The sequence below is a fragment of the Nannobrachium achirus genome (assembly GCF_963921795.1).
Source record: "Nannobrachium achirus genome assembly, chromosome: 6".
Classification (NCBI taxonomy): domain Eukaryota; kingdom Metazoa; phylum Chordata; class Actinopteri; order Myctophiformes; family Myctophidae; genus Nannobrachium; species Nannobrachium achirus.
Genome location: NC_137815.1, coordinates 2,265,397 through 2,290,638, shown reverse-complemented (window position 1 = coordinate 2,290,638; position 25,242 = coordinate 2,265,397). Strand labels below are relative to the sequence as shown.

The 25,242-nt window shown below is 44.2% G+C and overlaps 1 protein-coding gene across 1 annotated transcript in view; it reads right to left on the bottom strand.

Annotated features, from left to right (window-relative positions):
* The window catches only part of LOC308286372 (germinal-center associated nuclear protein-like), a gene marked incomplete at its 3' end in the record, with an annotated part of 100,249 nt that overhangs the window by 7,066 nt on the left and 67,941 nt on the right, over positions 1-25,242 (bottom strand). The window contains exons 33-37 of the mRNA XM_080727368.1: positions 23,370-23,600; positions 22,339-22,501; positions 12,118-12,375; positions 1,067-1,193; positions 76-267 (exon numbers count right to left, since the gene is read on the bottom strand). Coding sequence (XP_080583494.1) covers positions 76-267; positions 1,067-1,193; positions 12,118-12,375; positions 22,339-22,501; positions 23,370-23,600 — 971 coding nt within the window. The remainder of the gene's footprint in view (positions 1-75; positions 268-1,066; positions 1,194-12,117; positions 12,376-22,338; positions 22,502-23,369; positions 23,601-25,242) is intronic.

The following is a 25,242-nucleotide window of genomic DNA, read 5'->3' as shown; positions in this document are numbered from 1 at the left end:
AACATGTATCTTTTAGAGGTATTAAAAAATACCCCCCCCCCCCCCCCCCCCCCACACTGGTCCTAATGTGTGTACCTGTGGCTCAGAGCGCTCTCTTCTTGCAGCTGGTCTAACACTCGTTGAGGTAGCAGCTCCAGAGAGCTGGGGGTGTGGCTGATGTCCAGAGGGGGAGGGGCAGGGGACGACACAGGGTCCAAGCGGCTCCTCCACCACATCTGTGATCTGAAGGTGGAGGAGGTGGGGGGTCCACCACCCTCTGCCCCCACCCTGAGGAGAGACACACACACACGCACGCACGCACGCACGCATGCACGCACGCACGCACGCACACACACACACACACACGCGCACACACACAGTTCAATGTTTAACACTTTACACATGCAGGCTTTAAGTAGAAAAGGGCAAAACTGACAATAAATAAGCCAACAATAGCCTGTTTGTGTGTGTGTGTGTGTGTGTGTGTGTGTGTGTGTGTGTGTGTGTGTGTGTGTGTGTTTGTGTGTGTGTCAAAGGACATATCAAAATATCATGCATCTACAGTAAGAATGTACAAGCATTCCTGTGTCATTTCATCCATGTTCCATCTCTGTGACATCTTTGACTGCTAATACAGCAGATGATGTTGAAGACTCTAGGGAAGTGTCTGTATTAGAGATAGAATGCACCTTTGACCTTAGACTAGAGGAAGCCTTTATGACCAAGGTCATTAAATACCAACCTCTGCTAAATACCATCTCAGAGCTGGGCTACAGGTGCAGACTATTTGTTTTTATATTTGGTAGCAATAGACTGGTTGTTAGAGGGTTTCAACAACTTGGGATGCCCAACAAGGAGGCAAAAAAACAATCAAAGTACTGTGCTGTGTCTGCCACATATGGCGGAGACGCTGTTACTTATACCTTTAGATTACTGAGTGACATGCCTAGTGTATCATGAAAACGTATGCCATGATTTTGTGAATGTATTCTTGCTGCACCAATAGTATTTGTGACCCTGTATGTTTCTCCCTTATGAGGACATAATGGTTAAATGTGTGTGTGTGTGTGTGTGTGTGTGTGTGTACCTGTCCATCTGCTGTCTCAGTGTGTGTGTGCGTCTCACAGCTTGGGACCACTCCTCAGGAGGCTGGAAGCCCCCTAGTGTCTCAGAGAGGAAATACACCAACACCTCCCCGTCCTCAGTGACTGATCCTAGAGACACACACACACACAGACAGACAGACAGACAGACAGACAGACAGACAGACAGACAGACAGACAGACAGACAGACAGACAGACAGACAGACAGACAGACAGACAGACAGACAGACAGACAGACAGACAGACAGACAGACAGACAGACAGACAGACAGACAGACAGACAGACAGACACACACACACACACACACACACACACAGAATGAGTGGACTTAACAAGTTATTTTTTCAAAAATATTCTTTTTTCAAAAACATTTTTTTTTTTCAAAAAGATTTTTTTTTTTCCAAAAAGATCACTGCTTCCTCCACTGGCTCCCAGTTTCTGCCCGCACAGAATACAAAACACTGATGCTGGCCTTCAAAGCAGCCAAAGGTATGGAACCTCCATACCTCCAAAGCCTGATCAACCCCTACAACCCCACCCCTTCACTCAGATCAGCCAACACAGGGATGCTGACAGAACCCTCGCTAAAAACCCCAGGACAACGATCCACTCGTCCCAGACTCTTCTCCCTCCTGGCCTCCAAACTGAGGAATGAACCCCCCGTTGCAATTAGAACAACAGACTCACTCCCTAGTTTCCACCGTGGTCTGAACACTCACCTCATCAGACTCCACCTTGGCCCATAGCACTTACTGTAGCACTTGCTCACCCTCGATGACCATACATGTCATTTAGTTAAGGTTGTTATATAGATCCATGTCAGGACATTTTACACTTGTCATCCTATCGTACATGGAAGCTATAGTGTGTTATATAGATCCATGTCAGGACATTTTACACTTGCCATCCTATCGTACATGGAAGCTATAGTGTGTATCAATGTACAGATTACTGATGTTTTGATTGTTTTTGGATTACTATTTCTAAGCATTCGATGTATTAAAGGAGTAGTTCAACCCCCCCCCCCCCCCAAAAGACATTTTTTACTATTGATTACTCATGCCAAGGAGACTTGAGTTCAATAATATGTTTTGGTTTTTAATCACATCCCTAAGACAATAATTAATTGTAAAAATTAATAATTGATTACAATAAATGTACCCCCATTGGCTCCGGATGGAGACCCAAATCAATGGGGGAACATTTACTATAATAAATAGTTTGTCTTAGGAATGCAACGAATACAACAAAAAAAATATTATTGAATTCAAGTCTCAACTCAAGTCTCCATGACGTTAATTGATTTTTATTTATTTTTTGTTGAAAAAAAGTCATTTCGGGGGTGAACTACTCCTTTAATGTTGATGCATTGGTAATACCATGTAGAGCATAGCATGGGTCTTCCAGGACCCGATAACCCGAGACCCGAACCGAGACCCGAGCCGTTTCGGGTCTAAAATATTCACTTGTCCCTCGGGTTAGGGTAGGGTAGGGTCTAATTGCCTCGGGTCCGTTCGGTGCTGTCCAAAATGCAGGATCGGAAAAGGATCCGAGAGGACCCGAGATTTAAACACATATATCCTTCAACTTTAAAATATATATTGTTTTTAATGAGACATGCATTGTAATTACGCTCCCAAATCCATATTATCGTCTGTTCTGGCTTATTGAGTGAGTCCCGTTCAGCGCATCCTATCTCAAGCATTGCGCTGCTGCTGCAGTGAAAATCACGGAGGGCTTTTTTTTGCGAGGTGAAATACAAACAAAGGCCACCTGGCTGGAAGATGCAGGTTGGAACGTCATTTAGCTTATGGAACATGTTTCTGGACATCATCTGCAGGGACGGGCGACATAAAGTCGGCGAAAATCTGTCTATCTGCAACACAAACGCACCGACGCACGCAAGCCAGCTGAGTCTCGTCTCGTCTCTGTGATCAGCCACACATAGACATAAAAAGGGGCATGATCCCCTGCCCTTTTATCCGTCTGTAAAAAGTGCCCTCTTCAGACCATGAATGAATTTTTTGGAGCGGTGTGCTAGCACAGCTCCCTTTGTGTGGCTTTGTGTGTCCAAATTGTGTTGGTCAGCACGGCGGCATCTGCGCATGCGCGGACTTTTACCGTGTCCAAATTGTGTTGGTCAGCACGGCGGCATCTGCGCATGCGCGGACTTTTACCACACACACACACACACACACACACACACACACACACACACACACACACACACACACACACACACACACACACACACACACACACACACACACACACACACACACACACACGTGATAGCCGCTAGAGTGGAGGCTCACGAAGCATGCAGCCACCGTAGCTAGCCACGGGCAATCAAGAATTGACACGTCAATATATAAATTGGTGAAAAAAAAGTCAGGGACTATTCTATTCTCTTCCCCCTGCCACGGGAGGTTAATGTTGTCAATCTGTGGGTCAAGACCCCCCAAAATATGTATATTCAATATTCAATTATATATATATATATATATATATATATATATTTACCTGGAACTGCTCAAATTCACCGCTCCACTTCGAACCGAGGTTTTGATTTTTTTACATTGGTAAAATAAATTCAAATGTCCCCGGGCACTTTCCATATCATAACTGAAGGCTGCATTCAAGAGAATGCAGCATTCAGTTACATTTCTAAAAGGCCCTTTTAGAAATGTCTGCCCCTGCCTCTCTAATATTCTCTGCACGTCCCTGTCTGTGATTATTCTGACGGGCAGCCGAGAGCGCAGGAGGAGGAAAGTTTTGTGATGCGAGCTGGTGTCGTGCATGGACACTATGGACAGTAACATACTCACTGCCTGGACAGGTTTGTGTTTGTTGTGTGATGTCATGTCACGGTGATTGTTGAGCTAGGGACTGAGTTCAAGATTTTCTGCATAATGCACGGCTTTGCACGCACGGCATGCGTCGCAACTCTCCGCTGATGGCTCGCCTATTCTGAGAGGTGGGCGAGGTGCGCTCAGCGCCGCTCACTGCGCTGCCAACGCTGTCAAGCGTCTGCTACTCTCAAAGTAGCCTAATATTGAAAAATAAGCATAATATAGTGTGGCCAGGTCAGGGTACACTGGGGTTGATGACGAGTATTGTGGGTGGGCTCCTGGCGTCAGCGCGAATTTCAGCGCAGCCAGCGGACAGTTGGAACACACTTCCGTGAGAGGCGGCAGCAACAAACTGTTCCCGAGGGACACACGTCTCGAATGCGTGCGGAATTGATATTACGCTGGGAGAAAAGCCGCCAGCCGATACAGGGACGGGAGAAACGTCTGTGAGAGCTGTGTGTAAAACACAGCGTGCCGTGGCCCATGGTGGCGTGTCGTAACGCCGGGCGTTAAGTCATTTATTGAAACTGCACAGCACAAGGAAGCGTGAAGCCACGTTGAGTTTCGAGTGTGAATCAGTCAGCTGTTGTGTCTCGGTGACGGTGGTGATCATCCGTGGTCACTGCTTTTAGTTTGGCTTTATTAGATCAGAAACAGGGGTTTGTTAGGTTGAAGTTGATTTATTGTAAAGTTCCATTTGTCTCTATTATTATTGTTGGTATTGTGAATTGTGACTACTGCACTGTGCTTAATCTTATTGTTGAAACATATTCTTGACTCTATATTTTTATATCTTACTATCATTAATAAAGATTATATATTTTAATATAAAGTCGTTGTATTGCCTGTTACATGTCCGACGCCTCTTGTCACAGTTTGGCGCTGTGAGCAGGGTATTTTAAGTTTTTTTGTGACTTAGGCTAAGGGCATATAACAGTGCATAGAGAGACAGATGGAACTGGCATTTAGGGTGAGTTTAGTTATAGCATAAAAAGCAGTGACCACGCAGCGTCCACGAAGGAAGGCCGGGGAATCAGCCACCAGAAATCTGCTATCACAGTTTCCTGCCAGGCCGGGTGGACGAAGACCGTTGGTGAAGAGATCCATGTATTAAGGTGGAATTGAGACACACAAAAAGAAAAAACAAGAATTGACACAGTCAATATAAACTCTGGTGTTCTGCCGCTTCCACGCATCGAAAAAGGAAAAACCAAGAATTGACACAGTCAATATAAACTCTGGTGGATTGGGGTAAAAACATGAGTTTGGTGGACTTGCAACAGGAAGTGGCTACGCTTAAAGCCAGAGTGCAGGCTGATAAAGAGACTATAAGTCAGTTGAAAGATGAGAATGAAGCCTTATCGCAGAGAGCTGAGTCTGACTCAAGTAAACCTCCTGAGACTGCTCAGTCCTCCACTAATCAGGGGTTGGTGGGGGGGCAGGGTGGGACAGCGGGGGGTGAGAGCTTAGCTGGGGGCGCCAGAGAGCGCATTGTATATTTGCCAAAAGAGAAAAAATGTACAGTGTTCACTGGTGGGTCCAGTGCTATGTTTTATGATTGGCTTGATGAACTTAATGCCACTTTGATTTATCGTTCTTATACTGAAGCTGAAAAAGCCGCCTACATTTACGAGCAGTTGGGAGGTGAAGCAAGGCAAGAGATAAAGTATCGCCCTCATGGTGAACGGTCAAACCCAGTGTGTGTGTTGAATATTCTCAAAGAGATATATGGGCAGCCCCAGTCCCTCACTAAGTTGCAAAAACAGTTCTTTGATAGAAGACAGCGAGAGGGGGAGTCTGTCCGGGAATATTCACATGCATTAATGGCTATTATGGAAGAGATAAATCATTGTAATGTGAAAAACGCATGGTGTGGCGATTTTGCTTTGCGTGACCAATTTGCAGAAAACGTGGGTGAGGTTGGCCTACGTCGAGAGCTAAAGAAAACAATCCGTCAGAAACCAACCATTTCGTTTTTCGAGCTCCGCAGGGAGGCTTTCCAGTGGGGGGAGGAAGCTGATTGTGGGGTGGAACGTAGAAGGCGGGTGGGGGGTTCCTGTGAAGAAGCTGGGGCCACATCGGTTGAAACAAGTGTGGTTACTGCAGCAATGAAGCCTGACCCGACGCTTGCCAAGGTTTTTGAGATGTTACAAAAACAACAGGGTCTAATTGATGACCTATCACAAAAAATGGCCGCTACAATGTCGGTATCGGGACCCAAGCGAACAGAGAACCGTAAATGGCAACCTCGGTACGACGCGTCGGGTCAGCCGATTTGCTTTAAGTGCCAAACAGCTGGCCATATTGCGCGGAATTGTGTGGCGCCGCGGCCTAACCAGAGTCGTGAGCGTTCAGCGCATGCAGTGCCCGCCGGGCATGACGGAGCAGTGCAGATGTTAGAGCATCAGGGAAACTGTCCCCCCCTGTGGTGAAGAGTCAAACCACAGGTGGGGTGCAGCCAGGCTCAGTAACTGTCCCTCACATTGACCCACAAGTGTACGAGTGTTTGGTGGGGAAGTGTGACACTGTGGAAGTTTCAATGGGGGGGGGGTGAAGTTTCATTGCTTAATCGATTCTGGATCAAATGTCTCGTCAGTTACTGAGAGTTTTTTCTTTAAGCATTTACTGCCAAAATGGGGAAAAAGGTTGTCTGAATGCGGGTGGTTAACATTGAGTGGGGCTCATGGGTTGAATATTCCATACCTGGGCTACTTTACAATTGATGTGGAGGCGGTAGCGCTGGGTAGGACCATACCGCAGAGAGGTATATTAGTGGTGAAAGACCCAATTGGACAAGCTGCAAAAGAGCGTAAACAAGCAGTGCCGGGCTTGCTCGGGATGAATGTCATTAAGACATGTTATCAGCTATTGTGTCCTGCGCAGGGTCCTAGCCCACCTCTGCCCCTCCCAGACGCTCCTGGTTGGCAGACTGCCTTGGCAGCCTGTCAAAACGAACAAGCCGTTACATTGAAAAGTAAAATGTTTGCTGCAGCCGCCTCTCCTTTTACGGTGCCTGCGGGCTCTGTGTGTTTTGTTCCAGCGACCGGACCTAATAGTCTGTGCCTGTCGAGGGCATCAGTGTTAGTAGAGCCGTTAGGGTTGGAGGAGGGTAGCTTGCCAGGGGGGTTGCTGGTCTCCAACACGTATGTGGAGGCGAGCAATGGACATTTGGCTGTCCCGGTAATCAATGTGGGCTCCTCAGACATTAGGTTAGAGCCACAGACACGCCTCGCATCGCTGCATCTAGCTGAGGTGGTGGCTGGGGAGGGTGGCGCTGTTCATTTTGAACGGGTGGGTCCACAGGAAGAGCAGGTTATGATTAGGGAGCAGCATGGTTCACAAGGAGACGGGGAGCTGTCCCTTGAGATCGCTGCACTGCGCTTCCCGGGTTTCTCGGAGGATCAGGCAAGACAGGCAAGGCAACTGTTGGGCAAATTCTCTCACGTATTTGCATCCTCAGACAGTGATTTAGGATGCACAAACCTTATTTCTCATGGGATCCCAGTTGTTGATGACGTCCCTGTGAGCCAGAGGTACCGAAGGATCCCGCCCAGCCAGTATGAGGAAGTTAAAAACCACATTAAGAAGTTGTTGGAGCAGAAAGTGATTAGGGAGAGCAGTAGCCCGTACTCTTCCCCATTGGTGATTGTTCGAAAGAAGGATGGCTCGATGCGATTGTGTGTAGATTATAGGCGGTTGAACGCAAAGACCCGCAAGGATGCATTTCCGCTTCCACGCATCGAAGAGTCTTTAGATTCACTGAGTGGCGCAAGGTGGTTCTCTACGTTGGACTTGGCGAGCGGGTATAATCAGGTGGAGATGGTCGAGGGTGACCGGTCGAAGACGGCTTTCTGTACGCCTTTTGGGTTGTACGAGTTCAACCGAATGCCATTTGGGTTGTGCAACGCACCGGGAACTTTTCAAAGGCTTATGGAGCGCATCTTGGGTGATCAGCGATTTCAATCCTTGTTGCTTTACCTGGACGATGTTGTGGTCTTTTCTTCCACCTTTGAAGAGCACCTACGTCGGTTGGAGCTGGTCTTGTTACGGTTCGAGCAGTGTAACCTGAAAGTGAAATTCAGTAAATGCTCGTTTTTCAAGTCAGAGGTGTCATATCTTGGGCATGTCATCTCCTCGCAAGGGGTGTCGACTGACCCGGCTAAGATACGTGCAGTGGCAGAGTGGAAGAGTCCCCGGAACGGGGCGGAATTGGCCTCATTCTTGGGTTTTGCCTCCTTCTACCGCAGGTTTGTAAAGAACTTTGCGGGTCTGGCAGCGCCCCTTCATGCTCTTTCTGCACTTGGTTCCCCAAAGAAAGGTGGGCGTCCTCTTCCGACGCACGTATTCCAGAGGCACTGGAGCCCAGCGTGCGAAGAGGCATTCCAGAACTTGAAGCAGAAGTTGGTGTCTGCACCAGTCTTGGCATACGCGGACTTCGCTAAGCCGTTCACGCTGGAAATAGATGCCAGCCACCAGGGGCTGGGAGCGGTGCTGTCCCAAGAGTCTGGGGGCCGAAGAAGACCAGTGGCGTATGCCAGTAGAGGGTTGCGGTCATCAGAGCGGAACATGGAGAACTATAGTTCAATGAAGTTGGAGTTGCTCGGTCTTAAATGGGCAGTGACAGATAAGTTTCGGGAATATTTGATCGGGAACAAGTTCACCGTGCTGACGGATAACAACCCGCTGAGCCATTTGCAGACGGCACGGTTGGGGGCCGTAGAGCAGCGATGGGTGTCCGAGTTAGCGCGGTTTGATTACGAGATTGTTTATCGACCTGGTCGGCAGAATGGGGCTGCAGATGCGTTATCGAGGCAGTATTCGAACGTGGTCTCGGAATTAGAGCCTGTACTGAGTTGCCCGGGCTTACACCCGAGGGACGACTCCCCCAGGCCAGAGGAGTTACGCGCTGCATGGAATGAAGAGCAAGCAGTGGTGGACACTCCAGCAAACGTTTCTACGACTACCTTTCCGTCGTACAGTATGGATTCTCTGGCTCTGCTTCAACAAGCGGACCCGGATGTGGCGTCGTTCCTCAAGTACTGGCGGCGGGGGGAAAGGCCAGATAAGGGGGCGAGACGGACAGAGTCCACTAGGGTTCTAGAACTGTTGCGTCAGTGGGAAAGAGTGGTAGAACGGGAGGGAGTTCTGTACCGGATGCGGACAAATCCGAGAGAGGGCCAGCAAGAGCAGGTCATCTTGCCGAGGGCTTTGCATAAAGAAGTGTTGGTCCAGATGCACGGTGGGCATGGCCACCAAGGGATTGAGCGAACCTTTAAATTGGTAAGTGGAAGGTGTTATTGGCCCGGGATGTACCGTGATGTAGAGGATTTTTGTAAGTCCTGTGAGCGGTGTATTGTGTCCAAGGCCCCGCAACCAAGGGTGGTGACAGCAATGGGAAGCTTGCTGGCATCCAGGCCACTTGAAGTGGTAGCCATGGATTTCACTGTCCTGGAGTCGTCGTCTGACGGAAGGGAGAACGTGTTAGTCTTAACCGATGTGTTTACGAAGTTTACAGTTGCAGTTCCGACTCGGAACCAACAGGCTGTCACGGTGGCCAAGTGCTTGGTTAAACACTGGATCCAAACTTATGGGGTCCCAGCCCGGCTGCATTCCGACCAAGGCCGGTGTTTCGAAGGTGAGGTGGTGCGGTCGCTTTGTAAGTTGTATGGGATGAAGAAGAGTAGGACGAGCCCTTATCATCCACAGGGCAATGGGCAGTGCGAAAGGTTTAACCGAACCCTCCATGACCTGCTCCGGGCTCTGCCCCCGGAGAAGAAGAGGAGGTGGGCGGAATACCTGCCGGAGGTGGTGTATGCTTACAATACGACAGAACACCAGAGCACGGGATATTCCCCATATTTTCTCTTGTTTGGCCGGTCTCCTTGCACTCCCCTAGACCTCATGTTGGGGGGAGCGGATGAGGAGGTGGGAGGTGTGGGAGAATGGGTGCAGAGGCATCAAGAGCGACTGCAGGTAGCTTACAAGCAGGCTAGTGGCCAGATGCAAAAGGCAGCAGAGTCTCGCCGTCGGCATTGGGGGCCAGCATCCAAGGATGCAGATTTACAGCCAGGAGAGTTGGTTTATGTGCGGAATCGGAAGGTGGTTGGTAGGAATAAGATTCAGGACTTATGGCTCTCGATTCCTCATATAATAATCAGTCGGTTGAGTCCCAAAAAGCCGGTGTATACTGTGATGCCTGCTGATGCGATGGGACCGCCCAGGACTGTGCACCGCTCGGAGCTCCGGCGGTGTGGTAAGGGCGTAAGGGAAAGTGAAGGTAGGGTGGTACCCCGAGCAGAAAGCCTAGGTGAGGAAAGTGAAGACGACAGCTTGTTGTGCGTAGGTATTGGTAGTGGGTCAGAAGAGGGTCGAATGGTGAACGCCGATCCCGCAGATGAGGGGCCGGAAAGGGAGTCGGACGACTCGGAGGAGGATGAGCGGTCCCGTCAACAAAGTGTCTCAGAACCCGAGGAGGAGCAGTCCATTCAAGGGGCGCAGGGCGCAGGCTCTGAACCAGTGGAACTGTCTCCACGCCCTGAGGTGCGTCGGACACGGCGATGCAATGCGGGGACGCATTCTAATCCCTATAATCTACCGCGGTCAGCCATCCGTAGCCAAGGTGGAACGAGTACGGGGGTAGGAGTTAGGGCTGTGCAGTTGGAGCAGTGGCATACGGGGGCGGGGTCCTTCGGTGCCAAAGGCAAGCAGGGATATCAGTGGGACACTGATAAGTTCTCTAGGGGGGTGAGTGTGGCCAGGTCAGGGTACACTGGGGTTGATGACGAGTATTGTGGGTGGGCTCCTGGCGTCAGCGCGAATTTCAGCGCAGCCAGCGGACAGTTGGAACACACTTCCGTGAGAGGCGGCAGCAACAAACTGTTCCCGAGGGACACACGTCTCGAATGCGTGCGGAATTGATATTACGCTGGGAGAAAAGCCGCCAGCCGATACAGGGACGGGAGAAACGTCTGTGAGAGCTGTGTGTAAAACACAGCGTGCCGTGGCCCATGGTGGCGTGTCGTAACGCCGGGCGTTAAGTCATTTATTGAAACTGCACAGCACAAGGAAGCGTGAAGCCACGTTGAGTTTCGAGTGTGAATCAGTCAGCTGTTGTGTCTCGGTGACGGTGGTGATCATCCGTGGTCACTGCTTTTAGTTTGGCTTTATTAGATCAGAAACAGGGGTTTGTTAGGTTGAAGTTGATTTATTGTAAAGTTCCATTTGTCTCTATTATTATTGTTGGTATTGTGAATTGTGACTACTGCACTGTGCTTAATCTTATTGTTGAAACATATTCTTGACTCTATATTTTTATATCTTACTATCATTAATAAAGATTATATATTTTAATATAAAGTCGTTGTATTGCCTGTTACATGTCCGACGCCTCTTGTCACAATAGCATCGGACAAAGACGCTGCAAGATCGGGTCCGTTTTCCCCGGGTCCATTTTAGGGTCGGGGCCAATTTAATTCGGCTCTGGGTCCAATTTAATTTTGCTCCGGTTCGGACCGGATCCAACCACTATCGGATCCATTTCGGGCCGGGGCTAGACAATCTGTAGTTTTCTCGGGGCCGGTTCGGCTCGGTCCAAATTTCCTCGGTTCCATTTCGGCTCGGATCCCATTTTTTGGACCTGTGCTACACTCTACTACCATTTCCATGTGCTGTCACTACTTATTGTTAATTGCACTGGATTAAGAGTGTCTGCTAAATGCCTAAATTGTAGGTTGTAAAAGAACTATGACAAACTTAACAGAATCTTATTCAAATTAACTATGCCAGTAGTTCTCAACCTGTGGGTTGGGAACCCCAGGTGGGTCCCCAAATTATTTTTGGGGGGGTCCCCAGATGATGAACTTAATGTAAAAGATTGTTTTCTCACACAACAGTAAGGTATCTGCACATTTCTAAAGTGACAATTTAAGGACTTTTTAATATATCTAAAACAACAAATTAAACATTGGCCAAATTGTCAAATATTGAGGCAGACATTTTGAAAATAGCAGATCTACATGCTGATCTGCTATTTTCACAACAGAACTGTGATATACAAAATGTAATGCCTCAACTCTTAGTGGTCGTCAGGGTGGGGGGGGGGTCCGCAGTTAAAATATGATTATTTTGGGGGTCACAGCCTGAAAAGGTTGAGAACCACTGAACCGTGCCACTGAGACAGACCTTCACAGACAGGGGGTCCGGTGGGGGGCCAGTCTTTCATCTTGTGGTCGATGCAGAGCAGCACGATGTCGTCCCAGGGAATGTGTTGGTACGTGGGGCTCTGGGGGGTCCTCTGGGGGGTCCTCTGGGAGCCCCCCTGCAGGCTGACGCTGTGCAGCAGGTGGTCCAGTCTGGACATGAGGAGAGGGGCTGTGTGGTCAGAGGCCGGGATGAGGGAACAGTACTGGTAGATGGAGGAGCACAGCTCTGACCAGGAGGCTGCAAACACCATACAACATGAGAGAACACATTACCATGGATTAATGCATGCTTTACACATGACATTAACATCATATAAAACAATATAACATAATAGTACACTAGGGGTGGATATTGGCAATAATCTCGCGATGCAATACGTATCACGATACTTGGGTCACAATGCAATAGTATCAGGATATATTGCGAATCTTTGCGATACGATTTTATTGCGATATATCGGCTTTAAAAGCCAAAGGCGCTGCTCTAATGTTGTTGTTTTCGTCGTTCGCAGCCATTTCATCGAGAGACCTCACTCACTGAAGGGGAAGTAGCTACTGTACAGCAACATCTAGAGGTAGCTGAGTGTCAGGACCGAACTTCTACCATTGGTTCCTATGCATGGGAACATATTTTATTTTCCTCAACGTATCGCGATACTACTGCCTGAAGTATCGATACAGTATTGGCAAATAAACTATCGCGATGTATTGCCATATTGATTATATTACCCACCCCTATAGTACACATTACCATGCATTAATCCATGCATTACACATAACATTAACATAATATAAAACAATTTATTACCCGGCTTGTTTGAATGCTTGATTCTGATTAGTCAATCGCTGAAATCAGAGGTCTGATATTCCCTGATAACAGAGACTCAGAGCACCTGCTGCAGTCAAGCTGCACTGCGTGAATCTTGTGCTGTATCTAACATGTCGGCCATGTAGACAAACACACAGCGACATTTAGAACTAAACGTTGCTCTCAAGAATGTTTAAAAAAATATTTGAAGCGAGAAATAGACGACATAGTATCAGAAAATGGATTCTATTTGATCAGCACTTCCTTGTTTTCCAAGGCGACCGTTTTGCGCTGGGGGGGGCACCCAGCGCAACACTTGTGGAACACTTCCAGCCGTCTGTAAACAAGGAAATACTTTGTTTTGTTATTAGTTTTGAGTCAAATTATTAATTTTATTTAGTAGCCAGGTAATACGCGGGATAATGAATGGCTCCTTGGCTGTCAGTCCGTTATGTATCGACAATCACCGGGAGCCATTCATTATCCCTTACTTAATAAACAGTGTCACAAATACTTTTTGATTCCTGTCGCTAGTTTAAAGTCACCTTTCAATCACCATGGTATGCGTTTTGTGAAAATATGGTCCCATTTATTTTAGAATTGATGTTAAAGCTGGTTATGCTGTAGGAGGATTCTCATCTACACCCATAGACCGTAGATCCCGCCCTGCTCCTGCTTTATTTTCAGCTAGCTTAACACATTCTCCCAAGAATCCTTGCGGTTGCACCGTTGGCAGCCAATAGCCTCAATGGGTACCATTAATACAATGATGGTGACACCCATACGAGGGCAAAAAAACTTCATTTTCGCCCTGATAGAAACCAATGGGTCACGTGAAGGTTCCCACCGTCCATATCTTTTACGGTGTACGAATATAACACACTACCATGGATTAAGGAGACATTTTGGTGTCACGGTTCGATACTTTTTCGATACAAAAAAATAAACAGAAATGTCCTTGATTTATAAATCAATTTTTATAATTGTGGGCTCGCCTGGAAGGCGAGCACACGTATGTTATCTTCATTGTGGGCTCGCTGAAGGCGAGTCCAGCTTGTTATACCCCAGTTTATGTTTATTCTTTAAAACTTCCAAGGGTCCGACCACTTTCTTCGGCATCTTTCAACTCCCTCACACTTTGTGCTACAAACTTCGTTCCAACTTCAACATGTTCAGCTTTCTACAGTGATGTGTGCTTGTACTTTTCTTTTCAAAATATTTCATATTTTCGGAAATATTTAACTTTTACACTTTTATTTTTCCTCCTTATAATGGGAGTCTATGCAAAAAAGTGCCCACTTTTCTGGTGCAAATTCTTTGTGCTCTTATAACTCTTTCATACTTTAACATAAAAACTTCGTTCCAACTTTGAAATGTTCAGCAAGGTTTGAAGTTTCATTGTTGTTTTCGAAATTATTTAAAAGTTTATACTGTTTGAAATATTTAACTTTATTCATAAATCTTTCATCCCATAGAGAATGAATGGGATCTGACTTTAACATTTTTACTTTTTCACTAAACTTTATAGCCTCATTACTCTGGCATACATTTACGTAGGAACGCGATTCAAACTTGAAAAACGCTCACACGCTTTTGGACTTCATCGTGGTTCAAACGGTATTCGAAAACGTCATACCGTTCTTCCACAATCGCAGTCCAAAGGTAGAGTGTTTTGGGGTATTTTGGGGATATTTTTGGCGGGAAAACCAGTCCTAGAGTGTAGCTAGAGTGTGGGAGACTTGTTCTTAAAGTAATGAAGTTCTCTGAACGAATCGTCCTCACGGCCAGAATATTTAAAATGTATGCATGTTTTTTGGCACGTTTGTAGCCACGCTTGTCGTGTTTCGTAAAGTGCAACTAAAATAAAACAGAGACTTACAGAATTTCATCTATGGCCCTCTGAGTGCCGGGTCGCGCCTCAGACGCCCCATTCACCTCAAGTCATTTTTTTTCTGGTTTTCGGAATTTTTTTATTTTCCCCCAAACATTTCTAGCTTGCTCTCATGCGCACATTATTGATCCTTTTAACATCAGAATCGCAATGTTCGTAGAGCCACTCACCGAGCCACTCCCCGAGCAAAGACTATGTGTTTTCAACTTTTCGTGTTTCCGGGAGAGCGATCAGTTCGTACACTTGCGCTCCCTATTCAAACCAATGGATATGGCCCATATCTTGAACAAACAGTTCTACAGCTCAGAAGCAAAGGTGCTCCTTATTAACTTTAATTACAGTGCTGAGTCAGTGGTCTCACATGATTTACAAGCTCACAATAAGTTGCACTGTGTAACTTTGTGAGCTTGTAGATCGGCTATTTATCTGGTTCTCAAAGTGTGGTCCAGGGAACACATGGACGCACGGTCGCACACACGCATGTATGCACACATACACATGCACACTCACACACACACACACACACACACACACACACACACACACACACACACACACACACACACACAGTCACTTCCACATGATTGGTAGATCTAATTCTAAAACCAGTCCCATCCCAATGATTTTTAGATCTAATTCCATCGGCAGTTCCAAACCATAATTTGTAGCTCTAAATCCATCACCTGTCACATCCACATGATTTGTAGATCCAATTCTAAAACCAGTCCCATCCCCATGATTTTTAAATCTAATTCCATCGGCAGTTCCATACCATAATTTGTAGCTCTAAATCCATCACCTGTCACATGATTTGTAGATCTAATTCTAAAACCAGTCACATCCACATGATTTGTAGATCTAATTCTAAAACCAGTCCCGTCCCCATGATTTGTAGATCTATTTCAATCGGCAGTTCCATACCATAATTTGTAGCTCTAAATCCATCACCTGTCACATCCACATGATTTGTAGATCTAATTCTAAAACCAGTCCCATCCCCATGATTTGTAGATCTAATTTGTAGATCTAATTCCATCGGCAGTTCCATACCATAATTTGTAGCTCATCCACATGATTTGTAGATCTAATTCTAAAACCAGTCACATCCACATGATTTGTAGATCTAATTCTAAAACCAGTCCCATCCCCATGATTTGTAGATCTAATTCCATCGGCAGTTCCATACCAATTTTCAATTTTCAAAAAACTTTTTTTTTCCAAAAAACTTTTTTTTCAAAAAAACTTTTTTTTTCAAAAAAAGATTTTTTTTCAAAAAATTAATTTTTTTTTTTAAAATTTTTTTTTTCAAATAATTTTTTTACAAAAAACTTTTTTTTTTCAAAAAACTTTTTTTCAAAAAACTTTATTTTTCCAAAAAACTTTTTTTTACACCCTTGCGCTTAAATGCATTTTCTACTATTACTTCACAGTTTCGAGCGAGCCCACGCAGTTTCTGCAGGAACTGCTTTTCTAGTTGTGGGCTCGCTGAAGGCGAGTCCAGCTTGTTATACCCCAGTTTATGTTTATTTCTAACTTCCAAGGTTCCCCCCACTTTCTTCGTCCGCTTTCAACTCCCTCACACTTTGTGCTAGAAACTTCGTTCCAACTTCAACATGTTCAGCTTTCTACAGTGATGTGTGCTTATATTTTTCTTTTCAAAATATTTCATATTTTGGGAAATATTTAACTTTTAAACTTTTATTTTTCCTCCTTATAATGGGAGTCTATGTAGAAAAGTGCCCACTTTTCTGGTGCAAATTCTTTGTGCTCTTATAGCTCTTTCATACTTTCACATAAAAACCTCGTTCCAACTTTGAAATGTTCAGCGAGGTTTGAAGTTTCATTGTTGTTTTAATAATTTTGAAAAAAAGTTTATACTGTTTGAAATATTTAACTTTATTCATAAATCTTTCATCCCATAGAGAATGAATGGGATCTGACTTTAACATTTTTACTTTTTCACTAAACTTTATAGCCTCATTACTCTGGCATACATTTACGTAGGAACGCGATTCAAACTTGAAAAACGCTCACACGCTTTTGGACTTCATCGTGGTTCAAACGGTATTCGAAAACGTCATACCGTTCTTCCACAATCGCAGTCCAAAGGTAGAGTGTTTTGGGGTATTTTGGGGATATTTTTGGCGGGAAAACCAGTCCTAGAGTGTAGCTAGAGTGTGGGAGACTTGTTCTTAAAGTAATGAAGTTCTCTGAACGAATCGTCCTCACGGCCAGAATATTTAAAATGTATGCATGTTTTTTGGCACGTTTGTAGCCACGCTCGTCGTGTTTCGTAAAGTGCAACTAAAATAAAACAGAGACTTACAGAATTTCATCTATGGCCCTCTGAGTGCCGGGTCGCGCCTCAGACGCCCCTTCACATCAAGTCATTTTTTTTCTGGTTTTCGGAATTTTTTTATTTTCCCCCAAACATTTCTAGCTTGCTCTCATGCGCACATTATTGATCCTTTTAACATCAGAATCGCAATGTTCGTAGAGCCACTCACCGAGCCACTCCCCGAGCAAAGACTATGTGTTTTCAACTTTTCGTGTTTCCGGGAGAGCGATCAGTTCGTACACTTGCGCTCCCTATTCAAACCAATGGATATGGCCCATATCTTGAACAAACAGTTCTACAGCTCAGAAGCAAAGGTGCTCCTTATTAACTTTAATTACAGTGCTGAGTCAGTGGTCTCACATGATTTACAAGCTCACAATAAGTTGCACTGTGTAACTTTGTGAGCTTGTAGATCGGCTATTTATCTGGTTCTCAAAGTGTGGTCCAGGGAACACATGGACGCACGGTCGCACGCACGCATGTATGCACACATACACATGCATACTCACACACACACACACACACACACACACACACACACACACACACACACACACACACACACACACACACACACACACACACACACACACACACACACACACACACACACACACACACACAGTCACTTCCACATGATTGGTAGATCTAAATCTAAAACCAGTCCCATCCCAATGATTTTTAGATCTACTTCCAGCGGCAGTTCCAAACCATAATTTGTAGCTCTAAATCCATCACCTGTCACATCCACATGATTTGTAGATCTAATTCTAAAACCAGTCCCATCCCCATGATTTGTAGATCTATTTCAATCGGCAGTTCCATACCATAATTTGTAGCTCTAAATCCATCACCTGTCTCATCCACATGATTTGTAGATCTAATTCTAAAACCAGTCACATCCACATGATTTGTAGATCTAATTCTAAAACCAGTCCCATCCCCATGATTTGTAGATCTAATTCAATCGGCAGTTCCATACCATAATTTGTAGCTCTAAATACATCACCTGTCTCATCCACATGATTTGTAGATCTAATTCTAGAACCAGTCCCATCCCCATGATTTGTAGATCTAATTCCATCGGCAGTTCCATACCAATTTTCAATTTTAAAAAAACTTTTTTTTCAAAAAACTTTTTTTTCAAAAAACTTTTTTTTCAAAAAACTTTTTTTCAAAAAAAAAATTTTTTCAAAAATTTTTTTTTTCAAAAATTTTTTTTTCAAAAATTTCTTTTTTCAAATTTTTTTTTTTCAAAACTTTTTTTTTCATAAATCTTTTTTTTTTTCAAAAAACTTTTTTTTTCAAAAAAAAATATTTTTTCAAAAAACTTTTTTTTACACCCTTGCGCTTAAATGCATTTTCTACTATTACTTCATAACAGTTTCGAGCGAGCCCACGCAGTTTCTGCAGGAACTGCTTTTCTAGTTATTTATAGTCAGTCAGTCAGTATCTCCTCAAAACTTTGGCGCGATTCATCTCTTAAACGCTTACACCTTTCAACACCATTCAAATTTTTATGTGTTCAGCTTACTGAGGACACGTGTGCTTGTACTTTTGGTTTTGAAATGTTTTGTAGTATAAATATAAAAAAATAAAAATGTTTAACTTTAAGCACCCAATGCATTTCCAATGGGTTTAGTGAGTGTCCCAGAGTGGAGAGAAGGATAATAGACCCATGTTTATGTTAAGGCGCTGTGGCTGCAGTGTTCACACTTCAGATATGCTATCTATATCATTGCGTTCACACAGGTCTGCTCTCTGATTTGATCCAAATGTCTAAGCTGTGTGATGTATAAAACTATAGTTATAGTTAAAACTATAAATAAATGTCCCTCTCCACTCTACTGATTACACAGCTGTGATCAAGAATCAAGTCCGGGCGATGGGATGTAAATCCCATAGCCATATATCCTAGAGCCCGCAGGGACAGTCAGCCATATTAGTGGTTGTTGTTGGTTGTCAGGGAGATATCAAAACCAATGCATTTCCAAGTCAGATCCACAAACACAATAAAAGCCATGCTCCACTCCTCAGTCTGGAGTGGCCACATAGAAGAACGCCTTGGTTATAGACATAGTGGAGGACAGATGTGATCTGGGATTGTTAGCCTACAGTATATGCACTCAATATACTCCATTACAGTTGGAGTCCATTTGACAGTTGCTGGTTCCCAAACACAGAATCAAAAATGTAGATCTAGAACACATAGAATATGTACAGTACAGTAAGGTTCAGTAGAGTACAGTAAAAGTACAGTAAGGTTCAGTAGAGTACAATAAAGTACAGTAAGGTACAGAAAGGTACAGTACAGAAAGGTACAGTAGAGTACAGTACAGTAAGGTACAGTAAAGTACAGTACAGTAAGGTACAGTAGAGTACAGTAAAGTACAATAAAGTACAGTAAAGTAGAATAAAGTACAGTAAGGTACAGTGGAGTACAGTAAAGTACAGTAGAGTACAGTAAAGTACAGTATAGTAAGGTACAGTAGAGTACAGTACAGTAAGGTACAGTACGGTACAGTAGAGTACAGTATAGTATAGTACAGTAAGGTACAGTACAGTACAGTAAGGTACAGTAGAGTACAGTACAGTAAGGTACAGTAGAGTACAGTAAAGTACAGTAAGTTACAGTAGAATACAGTAAAGTACAGTACAGTAGAGTACAGTAAAGTACAGTAAGTTACAGTACAGTACAGTACAGTACAGTACAGTACAGTACAGTACAGTAAGGTGCAGTACAGTATAGTAAGGTACAGTACAATACTGTAAGGTACTGTACCTTACAGTACCTTAAAGTATCCTATTTGTTGGGTTGGAAGCGAGCCCACACTGTTTCGAAGGAACAGTATTTCTAGTTAATTATGTTTTCTTTTTTTTTTCTTTTTTTTACTTTGAACAATACAGTACCCAGCCTCTAGGGTAGTGGTTCTCTAAGTTGGCTCTGCGGACCCCTAGGGGTCCTTGAGGGGGTTCCAGGGGAATGTGGAGTGGTATTGTATTGTTCGGTACAGAGTCATTCGGTTCGGTACACCCTCGTATTGAATGGTTCGATACCGGTACAATTATTGTTGCACCCTTAATGTTAGTTTGACAGCCTTAATAAAACCAATTATTTCACAATTCAATTGGAGGATAAAACCCTTGAGATGCGTGTCATTTTAGAGGGGGTCCTCAAATTGCAGAGTTGCCCCAACGACAGCCAAGCTCAAGTCATTGCTCCAGTTTGACAGAAACATGAAGGTGAAAATCTTTTAATGAATGAAGTGTAATGTTGTGAGGAGAACTTTTCAGCCATGCATTAACTCAGCGGGTGCCCACGAGGTGTCTACACGCCAATCTCTTTGATGTCCCTGGAGGCCCACAACGCGTTGACGTGTTTACTGTATTTACAGTATTAACTTTAAATCTCACCGTTTGGTTGGGGCTGCGCCTGGATAATAATAATAATAATATCTGGGACTTATATAGCGCTTTTCTGAATACTCAAAGACGCTTTACATTGGGCCTACGGGGGCTAGGGGGAGGGAAGCTAAAAACAACTTTATTAGGAAAAAAAAATGTAGCCCATTAGCCACTAGTCGCTTCGAGTCGACGCTGAGAGCATCGCGCGTCCGTTTTTCTCCGTATACTCCAATGCATTTACCCATCTTTAACGCCATTTATCTCTGATGTTTGTTTTATGGCTAAAACTGTGGCGGGGTGCGGCAAAATGTCCAAATTTTGATCGGCAATGAACAGCTATGATGAACTCTAGCCCATACAGTATGTTACACAATAACATCCTGTCTGCGCTCATGTGACCAAGTGACGTCATCACGCATGCATTGACGCAACAGGGCCCTGTAGAACCGTGTGGAACAAAATGTAGGTGGATGGAGGGAGATTTCGGCACTTAGAGGGGATGACTGGCGCCACCTGGTGGGCAGTCCATGTGTTAAAAAGCAGTTGTTGCCCAGCAGGGGGAGCCAGTGCACTGCAGTGGAACTTTAGAAGCATCTGATGCACTGTTTCCCAAAAAGTGGGTCGGGACCCATATGTGGGTCGTGGACCAATCTTTATGGGTCACGAGTAAATACTGTTATTTCTTTGTTTCCTACATTTTGTTTTTAATTGTAATACTTATTTCAAAACCTTTTTACAAGTTGTAAAACAAATTCAAACGAATGCCATCAAAATAAATGCAAATAAATCCATTAAATAGTGGGGGGAAAATACTACCAGCGAAAATAGCTGATCTATAAGCTGTGAGCTTGTAGATCGGCTATTTTCACTAGTTTGGGTCCCAGAGATATAATGCAGTTCAATATGTTCAGAAAGTTCGTTCAAATTTTTTGGGGGATTTGGAAAACTATACATTTTTGGAAACCTCAGAGTATAACAAATCAGAACATCCATGATTCCATTGCAGAATCCCTAGGGGATTTTTTTACAGCTGCTAAAGGTTTGGGCCCCATTCACTTACTATACACTATACTATAAAGGAAAAAAAATACCCCCCAAAAAAACTGCTTTAAGTAGCATGTGAGGAGTCTAAATAGTTATTTTTTCATGACTCCATTGCAAGCATTTATTTATTTTGCAAAAAAAAAAAAAAAAAAAAAAAACCTGGGGCTAAAAACGTCCCTACAAAACTATGGTTTAGTGATGAGTCATCACTTTTCACAGATTTGTGGGGTCCGTTTTTCTTTTTTTTTTTGTTTGCCTAGATCATTCTGCAGTTTTAAGCACCTTGTTCTGAGGCACTTTTATCTCTGTAGATAAAAGTTTGCACTATTTAGATTTTGTTTTATGCTAACATTGCAAAGAGAAAATGTTTTATTTAATGTTATGTGTGCATTCAAAAGTGAGAAATAAATGTTTTATGGAACCATATATGGTGATTTGTTAGTTAGGTTTTGCCATAATCATGTCTTTTGCCATAATCGGGTAGCTTTACAACAAAGGTACAGCAATGGTGCAAAAATTAGTAATACAAAATAAATTATATACACGTATTATTCAGCTATTCGGTATTCGTTTTTTCGGCCAAATGTTTCCAATATTCGGTATTCGGTTTCAGCCAAGAATTTTGCTTTTGGCACATCCCTAATCGGATGTCTATGTTGGGTCTCAAGCTAAAGATGCTATATGGATAAATAGATGAATCCATGTCTCCACTGACCGTGCTGGGAGGGCTCTGGCTGCCAGGGTGGGATGTGCAGGCTGAGCAGGGTGTGACGCAGCCAGGCCAGGTGGTCGTCAGAGTTCCACCCCACGTGAGGCAGCAGGTGTCTGGGTTCAGCCTGGGAAAACTCCCCCGGGGGCCAGGAGAGGCTGGCCAGGGCCTGGGAGGACAGCAGACACCATTACAACATTGTTATTTATAGAGTTATTAGTGAAGATGGACAGGAAACAGAGAGGGAGAGATCGTCGGGAAAGGGACTCGACGATCCACACCGGTAGGCTATATACTATAGCCTAGGTGCCTTGAATGTTTGGGAGGGACTAAGACTAGTGGAGAAGAGATCCAATACCCTAACACCCTAACCCTAACCCTTTTACTCAAAAGTCTAAGAATTATATTAACCATTTAGACCGGTACACATTATTACGTATTATTTTATGCTTTAACTATTGAAAAAATAGCAGAGCAAGCTCACAGTGCGGCACCGAGTACCGCGCTGCGAGCTTGTAGATCTGCAATTTTTTTGGTTGAAAAATCATGAAAATTTGAATTTTTACCCGATTTTGACCTGATTCTATAAGTGTCTTTTGAATCCTGAAGGTTTAAAAAAAAAAGAAAAAAAAAAAGAAAAACTTTCTATGTCAGCAATCTGGCCAGCCATCATCAAAGAAACAGTCCTTTCCACTTCACTGGAGCTCAGTTAATCTGTTCTTGAGTATGTCGGTGGTTCTCAAACCTTTTCATGTGAAGGACCCCCAAAATGATATGTATTTGGCCATGGACGCCCATCTCAAAATATCTAGTTCCAGGGACCACCCAGAAGCAACATTTGAGTTACAAACGTTCGCTTTAAAAATACATATATTAAAAAAAAATCACACATTTTCACGACTTTTTCAATAATGGCAGATATACAAGCTCACAGCTCGGCACTCGGTGCCGCGCTGTGAGCTTGTAGATCTGCTATTTTTCAACAATCCCAGGCCTAAATGGGTTAAAAATGTGCAGTGAAAAAGAACAGTGCCTACCTTGGAGCTGACCAGCTCCGCCAGGTGTTCCAGCACAGCGTTGTACAGACTGATGATGGGCCCTGGAGCCTCGGGGCCCAGAGCGGAGCTCCGCCTCTGGGCATGGTGAGAACACAGTCTGGAGGTGAACTCTCTGGTCAGAGTGCTCTCCACCAGCTGGACCAGAGTCTGACCACACATGTGGATGGAGGGGGGAGAGCGAGACAGCAGCCACGCCATGGCCTGTTTCACCTGGGGAGAAATATACCATGATATTATTGTGACCGTAGGTCGCAGTTTACTATCAGAACCGTCACATCTTGACCATATCTCAGGGTTCCTACCCATTGTTACCAATTAATTCCCCACCCATTTTTACCAATTAATTTCCAAAACTTTTCCAGAATATTTAAGGGGCGGCATAGCTCAGGGGTAGAGAAACCGTTATTAGAGCACGAAGGGTTCCCGAAGGGTTCCCATTTCGAATCCGGGCTCTCCCTGAGTTAATGTTGAAGAGTCCTTGTGCAAGACTCTGAAGCCCTAGTTGCTCCCAGTGAGTAGGTTGGTGCCTTGCATGGTTTCCTCTGCCACCGGTGTATGAATGTGTGTGTGAATGGGTGAATGTAATGCACAATCTATGTAAAGCGCCTTGGATAAAAGCGCTATATAAAATGCACCATTTACCATTTAACCCAATTTCCAGGACTATATAACAATATAATTCAGCTCATTAACAAGTCGCTTACTCCTATGTGCAATGCCCAAAGAGGTAGTGTATGCCAGTGGTTCTCAACCTTTTCAGGCCGTGACCCCCGAAATAATATTTGATTATGGGGAAGCTGACGAGCACTACGAGTTGAGGAATTTTGTATAACACGGTTCTATTGTGAAAATAGCCGATCTACATGCTCACAACGCCTCACAATGGCCAATGTTAAATGTGTCATTTCAGAGTTATAAACAAAATCAATAACCAAAGACAATGCATAGCTATTTTTCCAGGACCCTTGATAAATTCCAAAACCTTTCCAGTACTGGAATTTTTTTTTTCTAATTTCAAAATATTTCCAGGAATTTCATGACCGTGGGAACCCTGATATATGTATGGGTAACGCTTGTCTTTTATGTTGATTGACTCACGCTCTCACCACGCTCTGACATCACTCCTTATCTCCATATGAGATAAGGAGATCTCTGTGATGCCAGGGGAACCAAATCCCTTTTATGCCCATATATGGAAACCCCTGATACCCATATATACAGGGATATACTGTATGTGAGATACATATATGGAGACAGAGATCACCATATACGGGCATACATAGGCATAAAAGGGATTGTATGTATGATGTCAGACATCATAGGACTTTCACATAACAAATAACTGAGTAAGCATGTTTGGGGTCTCAAAGCACTTCTCCCTATACATGGATCTCCATATATGGGTACCAGGGGTCTCCATATATGGGTAACTGGTCCAATATATATCACTGGCCAGATGGCCAAGACATGGCACGACATTTAGGGCGAGGTCGCTTTTAGGCGTCTTACTGGTTATTTTTATGTAAAATTCATGAAAACATTTAGACCTGGATCACTCTAGATTTACCATTATTTTATGCTTTAACTATTAAAGAAATAGCAGATATACGCGGCACCAAGTGCAGTGCTGCGAGCTTGTAGATCAGCAATTTAAAAACATTTTAGCACGTTTTTGAATATTTTGACCTGATTCTATAAATGTCTTCTAAATCCTTCTTCTAAATCAGTGGTTCTCAACAAGGACCCCCAAAATTGCATGTATTTGGCCGCGGACCCCCATCTCAAAACATGTTGTTTCCAGGGACCCCCCAGAAGCAAAGATTTGAGTTACAAAGGTTTGCTTTGAAAATAT